This window comes from Mustela nigripes, chromosome 1, assembly GCF_022355385.1.
Source record: "Mustela nigripes isolate SB6536 chromosome 1, MUSNIG.SB6536, whole genome shotgun sequence".
In the NCBI taxonomy this organism is placed as follows: domain Eukaryota; kingdom Metazoa; phylum Chordata; class Mammalia; order Carnivora; family Mustelidae; genus Mustela; species Mustela nigripes.
In genome coordinates, this window is record NC_081557.1 from 233,627,223 (window position 1) to 233,654,388 (window position 27,166).

At 46.0% G+C, this 27,166-nt stretch overlaps 1 protein-coding gene across 1 annotated transcript in view; it reads right to left on the reverse strand.

Moving 5' to 3' along the window:
• The window catches only part of RELL1 (RELT like 1), a 62,947-nt gene extending 36,112 nt beyond the window's left edge, over positions 1-26,835 (reverse strand). Inside the window, exon 1 of the mRNA XM_059382273.1 lies at positions 26,578-26,835. Coding sequence (XP_059238256.1) covers positions 26,578-26,665 — 88 coding nt within the window. The 5' untranslated portion in view covers positions 26,666-26,835. The remainder of the gene's footprint in view (positions 1-26,577) is intronic.
• Positions 26,836-27,166: the final 331 nt, after the last annotated feature.

The following is a 27,166-nucleotide window of genomic DNA, read 5'->3' on the forward strand; positions in this document are numbered from 1 at the left end:
CAAATAAGAAGATAATTTTAAATTTTATTTTTATACTTAACTGTTATTTTCCAAAATTCATGTGTTTTGTACCAAGGTGGTAGAAAGATATAAAGCAAAGATTGTCAGCCATTTGGGAATCACAGACCCCTTTGGAATCCTATGTTGCTATGAAGGTTCCTATTCCAAAATTTTGCCTCCAAGTTCTACAGGCTCTGAACCCCAAGTTTATATAAGGGCAAGTGACTTGATAAGGATGATGCTCAAGTTTCTGCTTAACTAATATGGTGAAAATGCCATTCATAGAGATGGGAAGTAACTCAAAAAAAAAAGAAGTTTGCTTGGTGTTGAATTTTACCTGCCTCTCAATTCATACACTGAAGTACCCCAAGTACCTCAGAATGTGACCTTATTAAAAGACAAGGTCTTTACAAAGGTAATCAAATGAAAATGAGGTCATCTGAGTGGACTGAAATCCCACTGGAGTGGACCTCTGTCCTTATAAAAGAGGAAATTTGGAGGCAGACAGGAGCAAAGGGAAAACACCATGGGAAGATAAAGTCAGATATGGGATGATGTTTCCAAAGGCCAAAGAATGCCAAAGACTTCCAGCAAGCAACCAGCAACTAGGAGAGAGGCATGAAATCGATTCTTCACAGCCCTCAGAAGGAAGTAACCCTGCCGATCTTGATCTTGGAATCCTAGCCTCCAGACTGTGAGATAAACTTCTCTTGTTTAAGCCACCCAGTTTGTGGTACTTTGTCAAGCCCTAGCAACCTAATATACTTGGCATGGAAAGGACAACATCACGAGTTCAGTTTTGAACACGTGGAGATAGAGGTAAGTGGTGAGGTTAAGGGTGGGGGGTTACAAAGAGAAAAACAGATGGAAATATCCATTGAGTGACTGGATCTACTCCATGAAGAAGCTGAGAAAGAGAAGTGAGGGCTCTCCTCTAGAACACAGAGGCCAGGGTTTCCAGACGGAATGAACAGATATCTAGGTCACATGCTGCAAGAGAGCAATTAAAATAGGAAGGAAATGGAAAATGGCACAGCCACTATGTAAAACAATATGGCGGTTCCTCACAAAGTTAAAAATAGAACTACCCTATGACCCAGCAGCCCCATTTAGCCTGTTTATTCAAAAGGACCGAAATCAGGATCTTAAAGCCATATCTGCCTCCCATGTTCACCGTAGTATTTTTTACAACAGCCAAGATATGGAAACAACCTAAATGTTCACTGGTGGCTGAACAGATAAAATACGGTCTGTACATACAATTGAATCCCATTCAACCTTAAAAAAGGAAATCCTGCCATAGGCAACAATATAAATGAACCCGGAAGACATTACAGTATGTGAGAAAAGCCAGTCACGGAAGGACAAATACTGCATGATTCCACTTTATGAGCCATCTAAAATAGTCAAACTTATAGAAACACAGTCAAATGGTGGTTGCCAGGAGTGAGGGGAAGGGAAAATCGGTGGCTGCCATTCAGCGGCGGAATGTTTCCAACATGCTTTATGACATGGCGCCCACTGTTAACAAGACGGTATCCTGCACTTAAAAATTTGCTTAGAGGGTTGATCTCATGTTAAATGTTCTTAACACAATTTAAAAAAAGAAACAAGAAACAAACAACCTAAGAAGACTTTAGAAAAAGAATCGAGAAGTACTCAGACAAATCAGGCAACAAGGAAGAACTCATGGGAAACCATCATTCGTTTCTAATTTAGGAAGCCACTGGAATTTTCTTTTAACTTTCTCCTTGTTGTACTTTACTCCCTGTTTTTCTGTACTTTCTTGAAGTAAACTTAAAAATCCCAAAATAAATAAATACATACATACAATGAAAAATTAAATTAAATTAAGTAGGAAGGAAAACGATCCACGGGAGATCTTCGTGGCCTTGGAGAGCACAGTTTTTCAGTTAGCGGGGAAGGTAAGACTAGATTCCCTGGGCTGAAGAATAGAGACCTGGCTCAGTTTACTCTTTCTGGAAGCCTTGTAGGAGCCAAAAAAAAAAAAATAAAAGGGGGGTGAGAGGAAGAAATTTCTGTTTGGAGTTTTGTTTTGTTAAGTGCCTGAAACCAATGTGTGTATAGACAGAGCAAAAGGGAGAGAATGAGAGAGAATAAGGAGTGATGGCCTTGAGAAGATTTCCATATGAAGAGGATAGATTAAACACTGAAATAGAAAAAAAAAAAGCAAACAAAACAAAAACGCCTGCTTGTTCTAAAGCAGTGGGTCTGTGAGTCAGAGCCCTCACTAGTAGGCTGAAGGAAGTTGAAGGGGCAAGGTTCATGGTATCCTCCACTTTCTCTCACAATAAATAAGAAGAGATGACATGTGTTGAGACCAGGGCACAGCAGGAAAGAACAGAGGGAGAGGGAGGCCTGGCGGGGAGACTGAGGGGACAGGAGAGGGCAGGGAAAGGGTGGTACGTGGTCATTCAGGGCACAGCCCAGAAACGCACCGCAATTCTCCAGCTGGGGTAACCCATGTGGAGAAGTCCATACAAGCTGGAGAGCCCAGCACAGTAAGGGACCAGCGATCAGATCAGAATGGAAAGCAGACAGAGCCATGGTAAGGAAGGGAATGGTTTGGGGTGAGATGGTGTTCCAGAAGAGATGGCAGTGTGGCTCAGAGGAGTTCCTGTCTCTATTACCACTGACAACAATAACCAGTACATCTACGGAGCACTTGTGAGCCAGCACTGAGCTCAGCACTCAGTCTTCACAATAAACCTAGGTCGTCATTAGAGGACTAGCCTCACATTACAGATGGGGAAAGAAGACACAGGAAGGCACAGCAGCCTTCCCAAGGTCACACAGCTCCTCTGTGCCAGTGCGTGGATTCCAAGCAGACAGCCTGGCTCCTGCCCACGTTTCTGCTGCTTCCTCTTACCTTCTGGAAGCCTTGGTCTCTGCACATGTAGACCTGGTCCAACTACAAGCACCTGCTTAAGGTATACTTCAATTCGTTTTCTTTCAACAATATTTCACCATGTAGCGACTTTTCTGTTAAAGTGCAAAATGCTGGCTCGCTCTCATATTTCACAACTCAGATTCAAGGCTCCCCAAAACCACAGGGTTCCAAGAAGCACGGCAGAAGTAGGATAGGTTTTACAAACGCCCAACAGCAGACTCCAAGGCAGCTTACGGGATGAACAACTACAAAACTGCTCTTGGGCGCCCATCGCTGACCTCCCTCCCCACTCCAACACCACGGCTCACCCGACAGAGACCACAACCCCAGGTCCACTCAGCCTATTCAAAAATAAGCCCAGGGCCTCATCTCGAGTTTGGCCTGTACACAGCAAGAGCCAGCAAAGCAGGAAGTTCTTGGCTCTCACTGATAAATGGGATTCCCTTCCACAACCATACAACTAAAAAGTGTTCCACAAAAGCCAGCATTTATCAAACTCCTTTGGGTTTTTCCTAGACCTGGTCAGGTGTGGTGAGCTCACTGCATCGTGAACACCCTCTCAACTGTATTGTGCTCCGCCAAGATCTCATTAAGAAGGTCACAAAAGAAGACGTGGTATTAAAAAAAAAAAAAAGCTTGCAGACGGCAAGAAACTAAGGAAGAGTTCTGAGGAATGGCTCCACACCCACCCCCAAAATCAAAAGCAGTTGTTTTTAGCTTGTTTCCAAATAATACTTGTATTTCCAGCTGACTTCAGTGGTCAGGGGAGCCGAGAGGGAATAGCCTGGAAATGGCATTCCTCAAATCCAGTGGGCATAGCTCGAGGTTGCTGGACAATGGGGGAAGACAGAGCTAACAACTAGAGACTACAGATAAGAAGGTCCTTGTGACCTCTCCCAAGCAGCTTTGTTCCAACCAAGGAACACTTTGATTGTTCTGATAGCTAGCCTACCCCTTTTATCGGGAAAGGGTATGCATTCTCAGAATCTAGGGTTTCTCAGCAGGGTGACCCAACCACTCTGTGATGGAAAAAGCACTTGGCTAGTGTGCAGAGAATCCACACCAAGCTTGGTTGGAAAATTGCTTTGAATCACACACACACACACACACACACACACACGTCCTATTTTGTTTTTAGCGCAAACTCAAATCACAGTGCCCCAAAGCAATCTATTTTTGGTCTGGTTCCCTAAGATCAATAGACAGACATTTCCCTAAAAAGGTTTTTCTTCATTCAGTTTTGCCACTGGCCACCTCTGCGATTTGAACCTGTTGCCGTATCTCAGCGGACCTCAGTTTGCTCAGCTGAAAAATGTCGGGCCAGAGCCAGTGGCTTCCCATGGCTCCCAACATCCCCAGCCTTCTCCAGCCGCACCCACAAAGTGTGACTGGTGATCACAACACAAGCCCACCCACCCTCTTGGGTCCACAAGGCAACATCCAAAAAGCTTTGATAATTCACTTCACAGCAAAACCAGATCTGACAAACTCATCAAGAGGAAAAACCTGTTCCAATCTGACGTGATGAGACCACGTACGAGCTCCATTCCGCTGAGTTTGCTGCATCAACATTAATGTATTTCCTCACACCTCTGAAGGGGGAAATCACATCGGCAGAGTTCCAGCCTTGGGCCCCGGAGGCTTGAGATGGTCACAACACGAGGAGGCGGGTACCATCCCTTTAGAGAAGGGGAATGGAAGGTTGGGGCGGTATGTCACTTGCCCAAAGGCACAGAGTACAAACTGGTAAGATCCCGCACAGGCAGGAGCAGTCCACATGTGGCCTCCCAGGACCCCTGGAGCAGGACGGATCTCCTAGCTTCTGCAAAACCACCTCCTTAACGAAGCTACTTGTTTAAATGCAGTTTAAGTCAATTACATACACTAACATAAGGGGCAGAGGCAAAACAAATACGGCAAAATGCAATCATCCCCAAACGACTTCTATTTTCGGCTACGGAGAGGACCCAAGACATAGAGCTTTTAAGACCATCCCTGACAATTCCAGTTCCTGAGACACGGCATTCATGCAGATGAATTTTTAAAAAGCTTAAAATGTATGGGAAGGACGAACGAGCTTATTGGGGGGGGGGGAACCGGGAAGACAACGAAGTCAGTATATATAAGTGCTAACCCTTGTCGTGAGACTTCAGGCAGCTGCCAACTAACTAACAGACAACTCTCAGATAAACAGCTGCTACAGCCGTCCCTCCCGCCTCCGAAACTGTGACCCGGTGGGAGGGGACATCCAGATAGGATCCAGCTGCCCAGCATCTACACACCCATGACACAAAGTCCCTCCCACGGCATACAGTCACTCCATTGCCATTATTTTGTCCATGTGCCCCATAATAGTGGAGGCCAGAGCTCATTCTGGACAGCAAAGACCACCCACCCGGGGAGGAGACAGATGCCTAGATGACTTCCCCCAGCAACACACGCCCCTGTGAGTAATGTCCAGCCAGGAATCCCCAATTTACAGAAGCCTTTGGCTAAGAGGTCCCTTGAAAAAATGTGGCGGTCCCTGAGCTTTCTGCTAATACCCATGTGGGATCAGCTATGCCCTAGAGATGCCAAAATGAGGGCTCAGGGCAGTGGGAGCACCCCCGGATCTGGAGACAGGCCCAAAGAGTGGGAGAGGGAGACAGGGAGGGACCAGCAGCCGAAGATTTCAAAATAGCACCAGGGGCCAAGAAGGTCTCTTCCCTTCCCCAGTACTTGGCTATCTGTTAGTTTTGTTAGAAACTGAAATAACCAAATGCAATATGGTAACCCTGACTGGAGCCTAGCTCAAGGCTTTAATTGATCATAAAAACTGCAAAGCAGCCATAAAGTATATTTTGAGGACAACTGAGGAAACTGGGTTGAGGCGGTATCAGGGACATTGCTGTTTATTTTTTTTGGTATAATGATGGTATTATGGTTATGCAGAAGGAAGTCCTTAATCCCACAAGAGGTACGACAGAGGTATTTAGGAAGAAATGTAACCATGTCTGCAACCTGAATTCAAACAGTCCAGCAAGGAAGTAGGTAGACAGATGGACAGCCAGGCAGACAGGGTGAGCAAGCGGATATGGCAAAACACGGAATCTAAGTGGTCAGTGTACACGGCCCCACTTTATGATTCCTTATTAGAGAGGGCACGGATTGCATGGAGCACTGGGTGTGGTGCAAAAACAATGAATACTGTTATGCTGAAAATTTAAAAATTAAAAAAAAAATTAAAAAAAAAAACAAGTTCACCAAGACCTGTTTTATCGTTTTTTAAACAGGCTTTGTGGGAGCCTAATTTTATTTTTAATGGGAAAATGCACTGAAATTCCCAACCCAATCACTCAAAAAGGAATGCTCAGGGCACAACCCAGTCTTCAGCTTCAGTTTCTTTGTATACATACCAGAGGTGTGGGAAGGGAAGTAATTAGTGTGATCCAGGAAGAAAAGGGACTTTACATTAGGTTTCAAAAGAAAAACTGAATTTGACTGGATAAAAAGGGAACAAACATTCTTGACAAGTAGGAGATTGAGGGGCGAAAGGAATCACTCCTGAACCCCAGGTAGCTACCAGAACAAAGGATTGAAACTAGGGGAAGGTCAGTATAAAGAAACAAAGATACTTAAAAATAATGACAAATACTGTAAAGGTTTCAATTGAAACCAGAAGGGGAAAACTAATTTTGCAGAGTCAGAGAAAGTCCCTAGCGTTCTCCACAATTGGGTTGGATTCCCCATTTGAAAGTTATTTCTAAAGGCTACAGAACTCCCTGACCAAACACAATTTCCCAAGGGCGTCAGAAGATTGCCCACAGACAACAGCCACAACCCCACAGCTGCTCCCTGAGAGAGGATTAAATTTAGGATCCCACTGGTTAGAGCAGCCAAGGATCTCAACTTCTGGATGATTCCTGAACCTTCCGGAGTCCCTCAAACAATGGTCTGCATTCAGAAGACAAAAGAAAGCTCAACCAACCTGGCCTCCCTCTCCCTCCCAAGGTCAACTTGCCAGTATCTGCCTCGGGATGCAGGCCAGGAGGCCACCCACCACAGCTGCAAGGCAGGGAAGGCTGAAGGGCCCCCAGTGGACCCCGAGCTGCAGGGTACATCCTGGGGTCCTCAGAGAGGGGTGTACGCAAGGACAATGGATGCCCATGGTTCAGGGTTCTGCAGTTCAGACCCCCGCTGAATCCCCCTCCACCTCTTTTTCCATCTCCCCATTGCCGTGCCTCTCCTCCATCTTTCACGACTCCCAGCATCGCCAGTGTGAGGATTTTTAAAAATCTGACAGTCTTTGGCTACTGAGATCACTGTCTGTCTTCGGGTGAGGGGCTGGATGCCTAGAGGAGAGGCGTGAGAGACACACTTATTTTCCCCTTCTGCATCTTTCAAACTGCAAATTACATCCAAATGAGAAAGAAATGGAATCTTTTTTTTTTTTTTTAGATTTATTTATTTATTTATTTGACACAGAGAGATCACAAGTAGGCCCAGAGGCAGGCAGAGAGAGAGAGAAGGAAGCAGGCTCCCCGCTCAGCAGAGAGCCCAATGCGGGACTCGATCCCAGGACCCTGGGATCATGACCTGAACCGAAGGCAGAGGCTCTAACCCACTGAGCTACCCAGGTGCCCCGTAATGGAATCTTTAAAAAGGCATTTGTTTGAAGTGACCTTAAAGCAACGAAACTTCAGAAATCCTATCTTCACTTCAGATTCTCTGAGACTTGAGTAGGATGTTATGAAGAATGAGTTGCTACGCTAAAGCGATCCTAACGGCAGCATTTACTGAGTGTTTGCAGTGGGACAGGTACCATTCTGGATGCTTCTGGACAATGTCATTTCATTTCCCCAACATCTGTAAGGGAGGTGCTCTCACTACCCCCCAGGCCCCGTACTCCTAGCCTCTGTCTCTCACAGGGCCTGGAAGAGTAGAGGTGGCCTTCGCTTTTATCTAGTGACACACACCTCACAGCAAACAGTAGGTTCAACCTTCAGCAGCTGATCACAGAGCCAGCCTGGAGCCCAGGCCCATACCCACCCACTGGAATGCCCTTAAACCCTAAAAAAGGCCTCCTCTCTCCCAATGACCCTATTATGTACAATAATGTTAAAATCTGCATGCACCTTTTTTTAGTGTAAAAATCTTCTTCATGAAAAATGATTAAAACCAGCTAGAGCAAGATGAAATCTCTAATAAACTCATTTGTTTTAAAGATTTATTTATTTATTTGACAGAGATCACAAGTAGACAGAGAGGCAGGCAGAGAGAGAGGAAGGGAAGCAGGTTCCCTGCTGAGCAGAGAGCCCAATGCAGGGCTCCATCCTAAGACCCTGAGATCATGACCTGAGCCGAAGGCAGAGGCTTAACCCACTGAGCCACCCAGGCGTCCCTCTAACAAATTCATTTTTTTAAAAAAGATCTCAGCAGCATTAAATTATCCACTTTTAATTTTTCATTGCAAAAGCAACAGATCGTCCTAAAGTATAACGTTATTTTACCCCTCAGTAAGTACGAAGGTGAAAGGAACACTTTTTTTCCTATCTATTGGAAAGCATCTTGTTCACAGAGGTATGTTTTCACATTATTATTAAGTATTGTACTTAGAAGCAATTCAACAGTTGACACAAATATAATATGTACTAACCGTATTAGTTACATGGTATCTACAAGTCTTCCAGAAATAGAAGGAAGAGAGGAAGGGACAGAAAGCAAGGAACAGGCAGAGGAAAATCTTCAATCACACATATAAGCTAGAGACATCATACAAGATATAGAAGTTCCTACCCAAATGACACTTGAAGCTTTTATGGAAACCTCTAACCCCAAAAAGGTAGCCAAGAGGGTAGATGAGATCCTCATTTTGCAAGTAAGTCAGTGGCCTAATATGATACCACTGGGTAGAGGCAGAGAAAGGAGCCAGACAGAAGAACCACGACTCACACGTGTGGACACCTTCCCCACCCCCTTCAGTGTAACACACATCACTGCGGCATTCAACGGTGGTCAAAGCTGGGAAACCCAAATGTGACACAGAACTCACAGGAAGGGGCACCTGGGTGGCTCAGTCAGTTAAGCGGCTGCCTTCCACTCAGGTCATGATCTGGGGGTCCTAGGATCGAGCCCCGCATCGGGCTCCCTGCCCAGTGGGGAATCTGCTTCTCCCTCTCCCTCCGCCCCTCCCCCTGTTCATACTGTCTCTCTCTGTCTCTCAAATAAATACAACCTTAAAAACAAACAAACAAAAAAGAACTCACAGAAAAGCCCTGGTGTAAGTCAAACACCCATGTTTCCCCAAGCGGAGGGGAGGGTGTCCTGTTTTTGCTCCTCTTCATCCTTCTCACAGTTCGGGAGCGCAGTGCTGAGCACCTTAACCCTTAGCTACACAGAACCTGTGAAACTGGGAAAGCAGACTCTATCCCCTCCCAGAGGGCTGCTGGGTCCCTGAGTGTCCGCTTTCCCTGTAACTTGATCAGCAGTTTGGTCAAGATGCTATTTGTAGGACAGAATGTCTGCTGTACTTACACACCCCTTTGCCAAATACTGACAGTTTTTTAAAAACAGAAATAGATTATTTTTGGACCTGGACAACTGATACAGCCCGTAGCTTTATACACTTGTTGGGTAAGTCCTTTCTGAACGACATTAATATACCAGCAAGCCCCTGTGCTCATCGAAATCAACAGAAGGTCACCATTAGCAAAGATTCAAAGGAAGGCCACAAAGAACTGCACCTTCCTAAACCCAGCTTGGGGAACTGGCCCTCAACTAGACTTTCACGGGAGTCCATGACATTCCAAATTGCTAGATCCATAAAGGGGCGATAAGTCAGGAGAGGCGTTCACATACTCTTACCAAAGCCACTGCCCACATTTCACAGATCTGTTCGTGTGCATTCCAAAAGCCCAAGCAGGGACAGGACTAGAAATGATTTAAACTAGAGGAGAAAGCTAACGGCAAGCGTCAGGACCAAGCCACCCAAGGAGAAGAGGACAGCTGGCCTGTTTCCAGCAGAGACTGCAAGAGCGAGGGTCCCTCAGGAGCCACGGACTCCTCCAGAGCTTCCCAGGGAGGGAGCTGGCCCAGAGGACCAGGTCTCCGGGACCTAGGTCCCTGGTTTCTGGTACAGCCCGCCCCTGCCAGGGTCGGAGTTCAGCCAAGCAGTTTCCACCGTGCTGAAGACAACACAAGCTAACCACGTGGGAAAATAATGGGGTGTTGCCGAGCTGGCTGGAGCTAAGCAAGGGCTTCAGGGCAGAGGGAGAGAGGCAGACAGACTGATTGTCCTGTGGAGCGCTAGGGTTCACCAGGGAAGGTCATGCACTCTAGCCCCAACTGCTAATAGCTGCGGACGTTTACTGAGTGCTTCTCCTGTGCCCGGCGTCTTTCCTCCCGTTATCTTTTTTTTTTTTTTTTTTTAATAAATTGTCATGATTCTGAGATAGGCGTAATTACCAAACGCATCTTAGAAATGGGGACATGAAAGAACGAAATATTGAGGTCAAGGTCACTCATCTGGGGAACGGCCAGGATCCAAACCGAGGTCTGTGGCAAAGTTGCTCCCTAGAAAGAAAGAAGCAAAAGCAGGAACCAGCTTGTTCTCTGCTGCACAGGGTTCATTCGACTTGCTTCTTAGCTCTGTGACCCCAGGTAAGTCAATCCATGTCCCTGGGCCTCAGTTTCGTCATCCCTAAAATGCAGATAATAAGAGAATGGTTTCTGAGCATTATATAAGATAAACGTGGGTTTCCCCACCTGCCTAGCACAGAGTAAGTGCCCAATAAATGGTAGGGTTTTTTTGGTTTTTTTTTTTTTTTAAGATTTTATTTATTTACTTGACAGAGACCACAAGTAGGCAAAGAGGCAGGCAGAGAGAGAGAGGAGGAAGCAGGCTCCCCGCGTTGCAGAGAGACCGATGTGGGGCTTGATCCCAGGACCCTGACATCTTGACCTGAGCCGAAGGCAGAGGCTTTAACCCACTGAGCCACCCAGGTGCCCCTAAATGGTAGTTTTTAATTGCTGCTACAATCATTCCCAGGGCTAGTAAGTGTATAAAGGCTGCTAGCCTCACATAGCTTACAGCTCAGCTGGGGAAACGAAACCAACACGTAGGAAAAGGCATGAACCCCAGGAGCCACACTGGAGGAGGCTGAGTTGGATATGGGGGTACTGAATCACTGCAAAAGCCTGCCACAAGTGGGGAGCACCTGCCACCACGGCGATCCCAGGGCAGCACCGCGAGGCCACGGCCACTGCTCCCACAACCCCCACTCCGGCCCCGAGCTTCCCTTCCTTCCAGGAACAGGAAAAGGAGCATGATTAAACAGAATGCTACAAAAGTCCTCAACACAGGATTTTCCCATTAGTCACACTTAAGCAGGCAGGGTTCCTGCAAGACAGGCACGTGGCTGGCCTCCTGGGAACGCAGAAGCGGGAAGCCAAGATGAGTAAATTTGGAGCACCAAGGTCGAGTCCCTGTTGAAGTCCACGGATGTAAAGCGGCGGGGCAGGGGCAGCTTGGAGACAAAACAAGATCACTTTGCAAAAAGGCAAAGAAGGGAAAGAATAAACAGAAGCAATTAGGAAAACCCTAGACACAGAAAACCTGAGTTTAAGGGGAAAATACAATGTGAAGGTAACTAGCACAAAACTCAAACAAGAACTCTGAAAACCAGCCCCAAGGGTTAGACCCAGAGAAAACTATTAATAACGATCACGTATTTGTGCATACTTTGTAGAAATACCATTCCCAGTAGGTGACAGGGATGAACTCATTTAACTCTTGCAATCACCCTGTGAAGCAGGTACTATTTGTTTCCACTCCATTTTGCAAATATGAAAAGTAGAGCACAGAAAGGTCAAGTAACTTGCATCAGGTCACACAGTTGGCAAGTAGCTCTCATAAGATTTTAAATGAAGCAGCGGGGCTCGGGAACATCAGACTCCAGCCTCTACTGCCTCTGACATGTGAGTTAACAGTTCTGAAGCTCAGTAAATTTCCTCGAAATGGGATTATCCATAGCTCCACTCTAGTGGAGTTAGAGTCTTAAGGAGGAAATCTATGGGAAATCATTACCTCATCTAATTCAGCAGTAAATCTAGAATGACAGAATGGATTTTCCTAGTGAGTCAATGACTGGGAAAATTCATTTAAGTTTTTATTTTCTTTAAGTCAACCTACCTATTTTTTTGGTATCAAGTACTTAATTGAAAGAAAATTCCTGTTGTCATTTTTAAAAAGCAAAATCAAAAAGGCATCCTGATACACATTTAACAGTTAGGATTGTTGATTACCCGGAAATCCTAAACTTCCCTTCCACTTTTAAAACAATAGAAACAATCCCTGTGAAGAGATCAAATCTGCCATATCCCTTTGTCTAAAATTATATCAATTGTAAATGAAAAACATTAGCGAAAAAATAAACACATAGCAGGATCTTGAGCTAAGAAGATCCCAGTTTTACTGAAGAAAAAGATAGCAAAATGTTTACACTAGTTATCTCTGTGTGGTAAGAGTATGTTATCTTCATTTCTTTTTAGTGTTTTGTATCTTTTGGTAGTGGAACACGGGAAGCACCTTTTTCTTTTTCTTCTTCTTGCATTTTCTAACATGTCTTGATGACAATCACTATAGTTTGTTGTGTGTGTTTTTTTTTTAAAGATTTTATTTATTTATTTGACAGGCAGAGATCACAAGTAAGCGGAGAGGCAGGCAGAGAGAGAGGAGGAAGCAGGCTCCCCGCTGAGCAGAGAGCCTGATTCAGGGCTCCATCCCAGGACCCTGGGATCATGACCCAAGCCGAAGGCAGAGGCTTTAACCCACTGAGCCACCCAGACGCCCCTGTTGTGGTTTTTTTTGAGGCTGCAGATAGAAGTCAATAAGAAACCCTCCTTACTATGAAACTATTGTCACTATAGGTCAAAAATGGTCAAATATTGGTGATTTCATATGGTTCAACCTAAGAGTAATATTAATGCCATAGAGGTAAACCGTAATTCTGGAAAACTCTTAGTAAGGAAATTACTTGTAAGTGCAATCCCTAATATTTACATACTAGATATTTCCACTAACTAGAAGCAGAAACAATGCTATGAAATCTTGGAGTTACACCACAAGACAGAAGGGTCAAAGAAAACCACACAGTGGTATAAATTCTACTTTATTACACTATAAAACACAAGGTAAATACGTAAACAGAAAGGCACTGGTCTGATAATTTCTTTTCTTTCCCCCTATATTTCTTTAAATGCCTTTTGAGTCCTTATCTAAATGGTAAACCCCCATAATTTCAAAGACAGTCCTCCAGAAGTAATGTTTTAATATCATGAGTTGGTTTTTCCAAACAGGAAAGACTTGACTGTTTCACTTTCCAACAATCGATTCTCCATCACCAGCTGGGTGTCCTACAATTCAATTGAATTCTGATTCCAATCACTGGAGCTAGTGTCAACCCCACAGGTTTAAGGGCTCCAACCCACCAAATGGCCCCACTTCAGCCACCAGTGGCAAATGGTGTCCCCAAGCTAACCAACGACAAATTCGGAGATTTTCATGATCTTCCTCAGGTTGAGCCATTTGCTAGAATAACTCACAGAACTCAGGAAAATTCTAACACCTAGGATTACAGTTTGATTATAAAGGATATGTAACTCAGGAAGGGCCAAATGAAAGAGATACACAGGGCAAAGTGGGGGGGGGGGGGGGGGGGGGGGGGGGGGGGGGAGGGTGTAAAAAAGAGCTCATTATGAATAACAAAAAACACTCCTAGCTCTCAAAAGATCCCAAGGGCTTTAGGAGGTCTGTGCCTGGGAACCAGGGACAAATACACGTAAATTTTATTATTCCACATGGACTCAAAGTCTAGAGTCTTTGCTCATTTATGTATCAAGATACAGCACTGAACAAAATGGAAAAGATCAACTATTTTATCATAGGGTTGAAGCGAAAGAACGCTCTTTCTCTTTGTTTTCCCCCTTCCCACTCCCACGTAGGAACAGGTCACAGTCACTGATCGTGAAACTACCATTTCCATAATCTGGAGGTGCCTGATGTATATGAGTATATACTATATATACAGTATATAATGTATACTAGTACTTCCAAGCAGATTATTTTCCTCTCCCCAAATCAACTTGGTCACGTTATTGTAAAAAACAAAAACAAAACAAAATAAAACAAAAAAAAAACAAAAAATCAACCAAGGGACAGAAGAAATCAACCAAGGGACAGACTTGCCAGAAATGACAAGGAAATGAACCCCTTAGCCAAGCAGGGCTTTAGAAATCTTCCCAGTGCTGATCGGCAGTTTTACTTAAAGACACTGCTCTATACATTGATGGCCAACACTGTCCTCCTGACCTGAAGCTTCGGAAGAGAGAACAATGAGAGCCTGACCAACAATACGGGGAAAGAAACAGAAATGCGCAACAGTCTTCTGAAAATAAATGCATAACTATTCAGAAGTCAAGCTGATTTGCACAATGTCAGAGGATTTACGTAACAAAAACAAATACACAATTAGCTAGCTTTCACCCTTAATGAACATTTCCTGGCCCTCACATCATCAAGACTGAACACCGCCCTTACTTCACGATTCCAGTTTCCCAGCACTCCTTAAGCTTTGAAAAATTATGTCACAAGTATTGTATTAAACTTCTACACTATGTGTCCTATTTCTATCACTTTCTATCACAAAGGACCATATTATTCATTTCAATGCCAAACAATTCTGAGATGCATAAAGAACAGATGTTCTCCTCACCATCACCCCTCTGCCCCCTGCCCACCCCTCCCCCCATCTCTCTGTCTCTCTCTGTCTCTCAGTGTCTCCAAAAAGGAAACTTAGAAACAAGGAGAAGAAACAGCAATATCAGCTGACTTGCTGAGGTACTGGGGCCATGTCTCAAACTCAGGACTTAACCGAGCTCAGTCAGCCTCTGGGGATCCGCCATCACATCCCGGGGGTAGGCAGGGGCCCCCCTTCGGGTGCCCCATCCTCCACTCCACCCCGCCTTCGTTCCCCACTGCCTGCACAATACAGGGTGTAGTTTCTGAGCTCCAAAGCCTCACCTCAGTTTCCCCTCTTTTCACTGTGCAACTGTCCGTTCATACAGGTCTGCACTAACTTCTCCTGTCCTGCCTCTGCACCTTCGCACAGGCTGTTCCTTGTGCGGCCCGTGCCGCCCCTCCATTCCCTTTAGCGTCCACTTATAATGCCAGGCTTTCGGCATGCTCAAGTCCCTTCCACCTCTCTTATCAGAAGGCAAGTCCCTCTTCTGCGGTCCCACGCAGAGCTCTGTAGTTCTTGGATTGTACCAAACTCATTCTCCATTCTTCTACAATGATTTGTATTCAGAGCTTATCTTTCCCTTCTGAATCACAAGTTTGCAGAGCACAGAAACCAAGCTTGTTTTTTCTTTTTTCTTTCTTTTTTTTTTTTTTAAGATTTTATTTATTTATTTGACAGACAGAGATCACAAGTAGGCAGAGAGGCAGGCAGAGAGAGAGGGAGGGAAGCAGGCTCCCTGCTGAGCAGAGAACCCCATGCAGGGCTAGATCCCAGGACCCTGGGATCATGATCTGAGCTGAAGGCAGAGGCTTTAACCTACTGAGCCACCCAGGCACCCCACTTTTTTTTAAATATACCTACACAATACCTAATAATATCTCAAACAAGGTCCTTTGTTTTTTAAGGAATTGCACGCTGCTTGTAGGGAATATCTACCTGTTTCACCTACGGAGACAATTAAGACACTAACTTGGCAATCGTGCACATGAAATAGATTTTACCCTGGGAACCCAGCTTCTCAGCTGTATCACCTGGCTTCCAGCAACTTTAATTCATCTTATTTCTAGCCTTGCTTGTTTTGTGTTTTGCCTTTAATTGAGGAGGAGGAGGCTGGAAAGAACTGAGGAAGCTGCAAATGAACTAAGGCTGTACACGCATATAGCACAAACATGTGAAGAAAAACGAAGGAATGCCTGCCCATTAGCCATCTGCCAGTTCACCAATGCCAGGAAATTCCGGACTGCTGTTTTTATAACGTAGATAATTCACACGATTGTGTTGGAGACTTCCAGCTATGAAGAGCTTTAGACCATTTGAGAACGAGTGTTCCCGAGTTTAATCGTGAGACAGAAAGCCCAGTGAATTCTTCAAGCTTCCACCCCTTACAGGAATCTCACAGAACCACGTTATGTCTGTATATATGCACGGGGGAGGAAGGCATGTTGCTGATATTGAAAAGGATTTTTTGTTTGTTTGTTTTTTTAACTCTACAGATCACATGGTATTTTATGTATAGGTTCTTTATAAATCTTCAACCACTCAGCTAGACTTATCTGGCCTGTTAAGAAGGTAACGGCTTGGGAAGCCTGGGTGGTTCAGTCAGTTAAGCATCTGCGTTCAGCTCAGGTCATGATCCCAGGGTCCTGGGATCGACTCCCAAGTCGAGCTCCTTGTTCAGTGGGGAGTCTGCTTCTCTCTCTCCCTCTGCCTGGCAGTCTGCCTGCTTGTGCTCTCTCTCTCTCAATCTCTGTGTCAAATAAATGAATAATATCTTTTTTTAAAAATGTTTAACAAAAGAAGGTAATGGTTTAACTGTCTAATTTGTGTCTTTTTAGGAAACTGAGGTCCATTTTTCCTTAACAGCCCCCTCATGCCAAAACTTTTAAAAATTCATTTGTAAACCTAATGATATGTAAATCAAATTATTCCATTCAAAGATTTACTGTAAAAGCAAAAGGATGATTCCTAAAGGATTCCTTGGAAAACGGCCCATTTTCCACTAAAAAGCAAAATCTACACTCAATTTCTGATGCCTCTGTTTCCTCTTTAAGTCGATGGACCTATGGTGGAAAAAAGAGAAAAAAAGGAAGAACAAAAATTAAATATACCTCTTCCTTTTACCTGTGGTGCCGCGTACATAGTCCATACACTTTCACATGGTAATAATAATAGAGAACATTTGAGAACAAGGAACATCCATCTAGCTGCGGTTTCCCCTCCTCAGTGACGTGAGTGAGACATTTCACTTCTCTTGAACTTGGTGATTCCTGGGTAAATCTGTTTCCTCATCTCTGTGAGACAGAGGCAACAGCCACCTGCTCCTCAGATAGCTTTGCAAGAATCTGACGAAACTGTGTCTTCGTGACACGTGACGAGCGTGTCTTCTACGTTCTGCTGCCTCAAGGAGCACAGGTCAGACCAACACAGTGAGAACTGCCCAGGATTTAATGTTTAATAAGACAGAATGGATGCAACAGAATGGATGCAATGTTTAATAAGACAGAATGGATGCAACAGGCCTTCACGGACTCCACATGTCCATTCCCAGGAGCTAGAATCCCAGGGAACGCGCAGGAAGGCTTCTTGGGAGGGCTACCCTTGCTCTCAGCTTGGAGGATGGGGGAAAACAGGATGTGGACCGCGCACCAAGAGGGGAGGGGTTCCCGGTTAAGAGGAACACAGCCCCTAATTCTTCCCCATCCCCCGCCCCCCTCCCCGCTCAGGTACGATACCCAGGCAGCATCACCTGGGAGACAGGTGAGGACAGCAAATCCTCCAGCCCCCCCCCCACCTCCACTGACTCACCCTCTGGGGCCCAGGGACCCATCTGTGTTATGAGCAGACAGACCCCTCACCTCCTCTCTTCCACTGCCCCCTTCGTTCTCTCTACCTCGCTAATGCCAACGTTTCTACCAGTATCAGCTGGAACATCATTTCCTTCCCAAAGTCTTGCTCACACCTGTACTGGCCTCTCACCCCACCCCCAGCTCCAGGTTAGGGACTGGGGTATCCACGTGCCATGCAGACTAAAGACACTTGACCATTACCGCTTGCTCTACCGTTTTCTGGAGATGCTGCTAGCTCTGCGAAGGCACGGCCCGAGTCTGTATTGTTCACACTGCTTCATCCCCCATGCCTCGTGCACGGTAAGGCCCTCTACTAACATCTGCTGAATTAATAAATATATCACCCGTGAAACAAAGGTATAAAAGAAAGACAGAAAGTATTATGGAACATGATAGACTCGCATTAATAGACGCCTTTGGTGAAACACAGTTGAATTTAGTTCACCTTTGAAAAGAGTTTCATGAATGGATTTGGGTTTGGAAAACTTTTGCTTTGAAATTTTTCACCGACACTTCCAAACATATCAATGTCCTACCGCACTGACCCGAGGAAGCGGTACTTTCTTCCTTCTATTGTCATTCTTTTTTTTTTTCTCAATGACCAGATTTTTCCACCTCAGGCTTTGGGAACAATATGGCCCATAGAAGCTGGCAGACAAAACAGCCTCTTATTAATTCAAGAAGGGACAGAGAGAGGAGACTCTAGCTAACATTCGTGGGTGAATATTGGAAAGCCTAATCCTTCACTTTATTGTAAACAAAGAGCTGAGACAGACACCTGGATTCCTATTCTGGCTCGCTTCCTTCCAGTATTTAAGCATCTGCTCTGCTCTAGGTCCTGGACTTGGATCTTAGCCGCGGACAGTGCCCAAGACACATGCACAGGCCCTCCCCTCACCAAACCTAATGGCCTGTTCCTCTATTTATAGGCTAATGCTGTTGCTGACTCCCACGGGCCACTGAACTCCTCAGGGCTCCGTTTCCCCACCTGCAAAGAGAGGCAGTTAATTACAAGATGACGACCAAAATCCCCTCTGCTCTAACGAGGGTTTTATGGCTAAAAACACCACAGTTGCTCTGTAAGTCAGTTAGCCAAAGTCATGCGTCTCAAGTCCTACTCAGCCAGCTCCAGAGAGCTGAGAAACGGGCAGCAGGACCAAGAGCACAAATGTGGCCCAAGGAGACTTGTCAGAAGCAGCAGAAGTGGGGCCACTTCAGTGGGGAGCCAGCTTTAAGGCAATGGGAAGAGTCCTAAACTGAGTAAAGGAGCTCCCTTAAGTCTTGGCTAGGCCCACAGGGTCCTCAATAAGTTATGAGGAGATGGTCAAGGTCCCTTCTAGTCCTAATGGTACAGAATTCTACCTCCTCATTCCAATACGTGTTTTTCCCAGCACCACCAAGCAATAATTTTATGCTGAGGCTATTTACCTGGAGAGATCATCAGTGCCACAGGTTAAGGACTCAGTCCTACAAGACTGCCCCTCCCCCACCTCGGATGCCAGGTCCATGTCCAGGCCGTGGTCTTGTGCCTCTGACCCACAAGGTTATAAATCAGAGGTTCCCACAACAAGCCCCTCCTTGGGGGCAACTAATTTGCTTAAAGCAGCTCACAACACTGAGAGAAACATTTGCCTTACTGGATCACCGGTTTATGAGAAAAGATCTAACTCTGGAACAGCCAGCTAGGAGAGACATATATGGTAAGCTGTGGGGAAAGGATGGGGAAGGCCCAGGCTTTCCAGACGCGCTACTACTCTCCAACTCCTCCAGGCGTTCCCCAACACAGAAGCTCCTCAAGCCTTGTTGTTCAAAAGCTTTTTTAAAGCACTTAATCAGACACTCTCTGTGCTAACTCTTCCCACTCCCAGAGGTGAGTGGGGGAGGCTGCAAGTTCCAGTCCTCTAATCACAGGGCCTTTCAGAGGACCAGGCCCATCCTGTGGCTACCTAGGGTACCACCCTGAGTCCAGAACATTCGCTCCCCGGGGGCTCCTCATGAATGACAAAAGACTCCCCTACCACTTGGAGACTTCTCGGGGTTTGAGGAGCTTTGGGTTTTGAGGAGCTTTGTGCCAGGAACGGAGGGCAAAGACTAAAATCTATTTCTTATTAAACCACATTCATCACAAGATTCTACTTCAAGACGACATTCAGTAGTAAGCGATGAGAAGAGGAGCAATGAGGAGTCCAACCCCGAATCAGAGTATGTCAGGAGGATGATCACATCAAATGCAAGTCAAAATTTCGTGCTTATACTTTCAGATCAACTGGCTCGAGATAACTGATGAACCTTCCAGAACTCTTCCAGAACAAAGTGTCAGATTCTACCCAGATAAAGGCAATGGTTTCTTTTCCTTTTGCCTTTCTCTCCTTCCTTGCCTAATTTTCGTAGCTAATGGCTCACCCCACATATCCCCCGCATCCCAAGTGACCTCCCTGCCAAGCCCACGGGTCCCTAAAATTCCTCCCTGCTCTGGTGTTGCCCAACATGGCTTCCTCAGTCCCCACCCCTGCTGTTACACAATGAGCTTAAGCCGGGCTCCGGAAAAGATAGGGGATGCCTCGGGCAATCGCAGAGGACCTGAAAGGAAAATGCTGGAGCGGTTAGGAACTTTGTCTCACCTGTCATGGTGGCGGGTTCCTATCTGACTCAGGACAAAAGAAACATAATATACTTTCTTGGCACTTACTGTGTGCCAAACACTGTGCCATGAACTCTCGTGTTTCCGCTCATGTAATTGTCACCACAACTCCATGAGGCAACTCCACCATATTTTCTCCCTAATACAGATGAGGAAAGTGACTCAAATAATTTTTTCCCTCGGTAACATGGCATTGTATTTAGCGGTCAAAATGCATATACACAGGAGCATGCAAACAGAATGACGGGAGGGGAGAGTCGTAAAGCTGCAGCTGTTTAGAACACTGGGACCAGCAGGAGGACCCGGTGGCTCAGTGGGTTAAGCACCTGCTTTCCGCTGGGGTCATGATCTGAGGTCTGGCTCCCAGCTCAGTGGGGAGCCTGCTTCTCCCTCTCTTCCCAGCTTGCGCTCTCCCTTCCTATCTCTCCCTATCTCTGTCTCCCTCAAATAAATACAATCTTAAAAAATAATAATAATAATAATAATAATAATAATACTGGGATGAGCAAAGACAAGAAGGTGGGGGCCTTGGGGGATGGCGAAGCCGGAATAGAAAACCAGCTGCCCTGAATTCCAAAGAATTTGGCAAAAGGATTCTCAAGGAGAGAGGACTGGCCCAGAAACTCAGTTTGCCTGGGTTATCTGCCACCCTCTATCCATCCCTCCCTCCCCAAAAAGTCCTTGGGCAGATTCTGGGTTTTTTCCTCCCTTACAAAGACAGCCATGTCAGTAACTGGCAGAAGAGAGCAGAAGGGAAACGTAGCCTGCTTCTCCATAAAGTTGCCATTATCGTGGGCATCTATTCCCAGAGCCACCGATAAGACACAAAACCTCAGCTTTGCCCAGGTTTCTGTATTTTAGCAGATTCCACACTAGGATACCAAAATAGTGCTTCTTTTCATGAGGTAGCACTCATTTGAGGAGTTACTTTTCTCCATAGGATATTTTACTATTTTAAGCAGTTGTACATTTGGCTGCCCACAGACAAGAACAAATGAGTCATAGAAGAGGAAATGCAGGACCAAAATCCTTTACCTGGAAGCCTGGAGGTCAGACGTGCCTCGAAATTCAGACTTTCGTGATTCTAGAAAGGTAATGCAATGCATTCAGCACACATTATGTAACACTCCAAAATCAAATTTGCTGAGATTACTGTGGCAAAATTTAGCAATATTCAAACTAAATGAAATAAATACATACTATTGAATCTCATACCAGTTCAGGTTAGGTTTTATCACCAATGGGGTATGCAAAAAAGTCTCAAAAAACTTCAGGGCTTCAGAGCTTTTCAGACTTCAAAATCGTCCAAAAAGGATTACAGGCATGTGCACATGGCTCAAATACTAGAAAACATAGTCAACCTCCCAGCAATCAAAGACAGACAGACAGAAACAATCAAGGTACAATGATGGGCCTTACAAATTAGCAAATGGGTTTTTCTGAGAAAATGCCAGCAGTGTGAAAACTGAGTCCTTCAACCACTGCTGTGACAAGTAAACTGGGACAACCTTCAGACCACCAATAAAGGTGTCATCAATGGCCTCTAAAACATGAACATCTTTGACCCCAACATTGCCTTTCCAAGAACTCATTTTCCATGGACGTCATCAATATCTAGACGAAGCTTTACACATAGACATTCACTGAAACAATTCCTTCGAGGGGCACCTGGGTGGCTCAGTCACTTAAGTGTCTGCCTTTAGCTCAGGTGGTGATCTCAGGATCCTGGGATGGAGGCCCACATGACGCAGACTCCCTGCTCAACGGGAAGTGTGCTTCTGCCTCTGCCCCTCCCCACTCATGCTCTTTGACCCTCTCTCTCAAATAAATAAATAACTTTTTTTTAATTTCAAAAGAAAACTAATTCATTTGAAAATTCAAATTCAATTAAAAATAATTAGCAACAAGTGAAATCTAAAACAGAATCACAACGAGGCAAAAATCAGGGAATCCATATAATAAAATATTATGCAGCCATTTTTTGAGCAGGCAGGGAATTGGAGAGACATCATGTATAATATTAAATGAGAAACACCGGATGGGGCACCCGGGGGGTTCAGGGGGTTAAGCATCTGCCTTCAGCTCAGGTCATGATCTCAGGTCCTGGGACGGAGCCCCATGTTGTAGGGCTCCCTGCTCAGCAGGATTCTGCTTCTCTTTCTCCCTCTGCTGTTCTTCCTGCTTGTGCTCTCTCTCTCAAATAAATGAATAAAAAACGTTTTTTAAAAATTTTATTTATTTATTTGACAGAGATCACAAGTAGGCAGAGAGGCAGGCAGAGAGAGAGGAGGAAGCAGGCTCTCCATTGAGCAGAGAGTCCGATGAGGGGCTCGATCCCAGGACCCTGAGATCATGACCTGAGCTGAAGGCAGAGGCTTTAACCCACTGAGCCACCCAGGCGCCCCAATCTTAAAAATAAAGAAAGAGAGGAAAGAAAGAAGGAAGGAAGGATGGAAGGAAAACACTGGATATAAAATTATATTTGCATTATGATCCTATCCAAGCCAAAAAGAGAGAGGGAGAGAGAGACAAAAACTAAAAGGAGTCACAAGATCAAAGGGTGACTGTCTCTTCCCTTTAAATATTTAAATCATGGGGAGAATTTTCCAAAAGGGCCAAGAGTAGTGTATTTTAACCGAAGGGAAATAGAAAAAGAAGTCCTGTCTGCATAACTCCCAGTCAATGGCAACAAATTCATGAATCTGAGGTGTCACTCTGGGCTTTTATAAATGTACAATGAACCCATCTTTGGAAAGCCACCGCCACCTCCAGAATGACAACCTTTTAAGACGTGTGGTCTACATTTATTGGACAATTCAGCTGACATTTTAAGTCCAGCCTACTGGACACCATGGGGAAGAAATCCAGAAAGAAACGGTACAAAGGATAAGAGATATGCCACTTTGCCATTTGCAAAGACCTTTCAGAGACAGCAGCTCATTTGATGCTCACTGGCAGTCAGTAAGGCGGACAACGACAGGAGCTGGCACACACCCATTTTACAGTCGGGAAAATAGAGTCATAGATAGTCACACTCCCCGACGTGGCAGGGGCTCTCCCTGACTTCCAGGCCAGGGCTGTCTTAGAACGTGAGGCTCTTTCCACTATATCGTGCCATTAGCCTATTTGTTGGTGCTTCTTTATAAGTATCTTCATAGAAAGAGACATTTCTCACTAGCAAGAAAACCAAAATGACTTACTAATAATAAAAATAGGCTTCAGAAGTGAACAGACCTGACTCAAGGTCAAAATCCAACTTGAACGTTTGCGTGACTCTTTCAAGTTAACTTCTCGGATACCCGATTTTCTCATTTATAAATACAGGAATAAAACCACACAGCTGACAGGGTGCTGAAGAATTAAATGATCTGAGCACTTGGACCAGAGCCTGCCCCAAGATAGGTATGACAAACACAGTAGTCCTTCCTCCAGAAAGAGTGAAATGTCTACAATGAACCAACTCCAGATTCTAATTTTAGTCCTTGTTGGCACACCAGACTCCTTATTCTACCTGCTATCAGGAGCCCACCAAATCTTTACCAATTACTGTAGGGCCCTAAAATAATTAGAAACCACTCAACATAGTAGTTTCAACCACTGACAGTTTAAATCATTTTTTGTCAGTTTTAAATAATTTCTCTTTTGTCTTAACATGTAAGTAAACTTCAGCATCAGAGCCAAATTCTTTTAAAAGTAACAATGAAATTTTTGTTTCTATTGCCTGAGGCTTTGGCCTATCTCCTTTGAATGCAACTACTGAAACTCCCAAATCATCTGTTTGATTAATTTCTTTTAGGAGGGCAAAAGTGGGAGCAGAGAATGAAAGGCACTTCTCAAAGTTTTCATTTCCTCTTTAAATTAGATTTGGGTATGGACGTCTAAGCTCAAAACATTCCAACCACTGGCTATGTTTATTATGTGACCACACAGCTTGGGTGCTACCTGGCTAAAGGAGAACCCAGAATTTAATAAAGCTTATCGTTAGCATCAGACGAGGAGTCAGGAGGCTGGATGAAAGCCCACAATGCTCTAGGAGAGCGCCCTTCTCTCTTCACCAGCCCCGGAACGTTTTCCACCCACTCCTTTCCAGAAGGCCATGCCCATTGCCTAGTAAGAGAAACTAATAAGCCCAAGGATTGAGTAACCAGAGACCTTAAGGGCATACATAAGCCAAGATGTGGAAAACCATCCCTTCTGGTGCCTGTGGCATACAGTTTCGAATACTGCTTCTGAGAGACAGAAGTTTAATGAGATTCTTCTCGTAAGCAGGAAGAGAAAGAGACATTGTCACTACCCACTGTGAAGTTATCTGTCCTTTTCTCTGCTGCCCAGCTTCTGCTAACCACACGCTTACAATTTTAGGATGTCCGACGGTCCCTATCTTAGAATCTCAACAAGACTACTGAGGTTGATTTCCGTTCTATTTTCTCTCTGGGGAGACGTGGGGTACAGTAGAGAATGAACTTTGGAATTAGGCAGGCTAGGCTATCGAAGATACGTATAAAGATACACACACACACCTCCTACTGGTTCTGCTTCTCTGACTGAAGGACTGATACATGGGCTGTGTGACTGGGCCAATTATTTGACTGCTGTGGGCCTCAGTTGCCTCCCGATAAGTACGAACATCACAGGGCTCTGAGAAGTAAGTGTACGGAAAGCATATGAATCGCCCGACTCAGCCGAGTACTCAACACTGCTGCCTATCTCCTTCTCCCTGCTTTCCTAAAACATTCCCTATAAACATTAATACCGTCAGAGATTCCAAGAGGACCAGATGTTAGCTGGTCAGGACATCTTTTCTTCATACAAGCCTCAAGTCCCACGGGCACCTTTGTACTCAGTACTCTTTTTAGATACTTAGTTCTTCTTCAGGGGTAAACTTTCATCAAAAAACACTGCTCTGCAATTCAGTGGGAACTTTTTTCGTCACACTCCAGATTTGAGGGCAGAACATCGCTCAGAGATCCACCGAAACACAAACCTACCCCAGGAATGGCCATCCCTCGCTGATAGCTGATTACCTGCATCCAATGCTGATTTTATTTTTTCCTAACAATTTTACTCCCAGGTTAAGCTATTCAAATTCTGGGGCAACTCAGTACTGTCTACAACCCCGAGTCCAATTTGAACCTGAAGACGCACCTACTTGTCTCAGCAATGACACACGGGGGGGTGGGGGGGGACCAAAATCTCCCAACCAGTAATACATGTCACTAGCCTCCATTTCCCCAGGAGGGATGACTGAAGGAAATACGGGTCTGCTAATAAAGGCTCAAGAGACATAGTCTCCATCCTGTTGCCTTCCTAACATGTCCTGTTTTCTATGAAAAAGTGAAGACCAAAGTGATAAGCCAGTTTTAAAACTATAAGCGATTGGAATCTTCTCGGGAGTAAAGAGCAGTGTATGTGTTTTTATGGAGGAGATAGTCACGGTTGGAACGCTTCCAGATGCTTATTATTTGGACGTGAAGACTTGGAAGAGCTTGCTGACGTAACATTCCAAGCTGTGGTAACCCCAATTGGCCAAGAAGGTATGCGTTTATTATTATTTTTTAACTAGTGCTGTCAAGTGGCAATTAAGAGGGAAACCGGTGGCAAGGAATCCCTGGGGTCTACAGCCACAAAAACAAGAGTGTAAGGCTGGACTTCTATAAAAGTTACACCTCCTCTCAGATTTCAATTAAAACTCCTGCTCCGAAGTCGTCATTGAAGACAACACTTTATGGTCTCTGCTGGTGGCTTCCTGCTCTGACCACAGAAGGTTCCTTTGTGGTGACAGGAATTGACTCAAAGAAGAAAAAAAATGTACGTTTACAAACGCGCCTTCCCTTTTTCCAAGCCTGATTATCCAGGATATGTGGGGAAGACATCGGAAAGCCCCCAACCTGTTACAAGAATTCATCAACCACTGAAATTAATGAAAACTTGGAAAGGAAAGAAACGGAACTCCCCAAGGTCTTAAAATATAAAACAAAGGAGGGGGGAGCTACGACAGAGCACCCGGTCGCTGGTGTCGATCTTCCGCTCGCGGGGCCTTTGAGGACAAGCGCGGCAAGGGGTCCGCGGGGCTCCAAAGTGCTCAGCCGGGCAGGAAGCGCAACCGGAGGAAGCCAAGCCAGGCCCGGTCCCTACACCCCGGACAGCTCGGAGGGGCGGGCTAGGGGTAACAGGTCCTCAGAGGAGCGGGAGAGAAGGGAAGGCGGGTCCCGGGCAAGCGGGAAGAGAGGGACGGGAGCGGTCGCCCCGCGCCGCACCCGGCCCGGGCCACTCTCCAACAGCCAGATGTTCAGCGTCGGGATCCCCCGGCTGTGCCAGGGCGAGGGCAGCTCAGGGCCCAGCGGGGCTGCCGTCCGGACCCCCGTTTCCTCCCCAGCGCCCAGGCCCCGATGGGACACTCACCCGGGGCCACTAGCGGCGAACTCACAGTGCATCCCACGAAGACAGCGGTGGCCAGGACCGCGGACCCCGAGAGTTCTCCTGGGGCCATCGCCGCGTTCCTTCGCCCTCCACCCCCGGGGCGCCGCGTCCCGGGATCCTGCAGGCAGTGCAGCTGCAGAGCCGGCGACCGACGGAGTAGCAGGGCTCGGCCCCCGCGCGCGGTGAACCCCGCCCCGTAAAGGACTCTCCTCTCCGGCCCCACCCACCTGGCTGGCCCCGCCTCTCCCCGCCAAACCCAGGGCTCCGCCTGTCCTCGGCCGAACTCCACGCGTGGCCCCGCCCTCGTCCCCGCCCATCGCAGCCTGGCCCCGCCTCGCCCCGCGGCACCCGCTTCCTTTCTAAATTCCACCGCGCCTGGGCCGCTCGGATTAGGCCTAGACTCCGCCCATCCTGTCCCGCCCATCGAGGTCCGACCACGCCTCCCTCCGGCCTCCCCGGTCCCGCCCACTTCTGCCTGGTCCCGCCTCTTCTCGCCGCGCCCGCTTCGTTTCAGAGTCGGGTTTCAGCGCAGACGCGGGGATTGCGCGGGAGCCAGGAGAGGGGGCAGGGT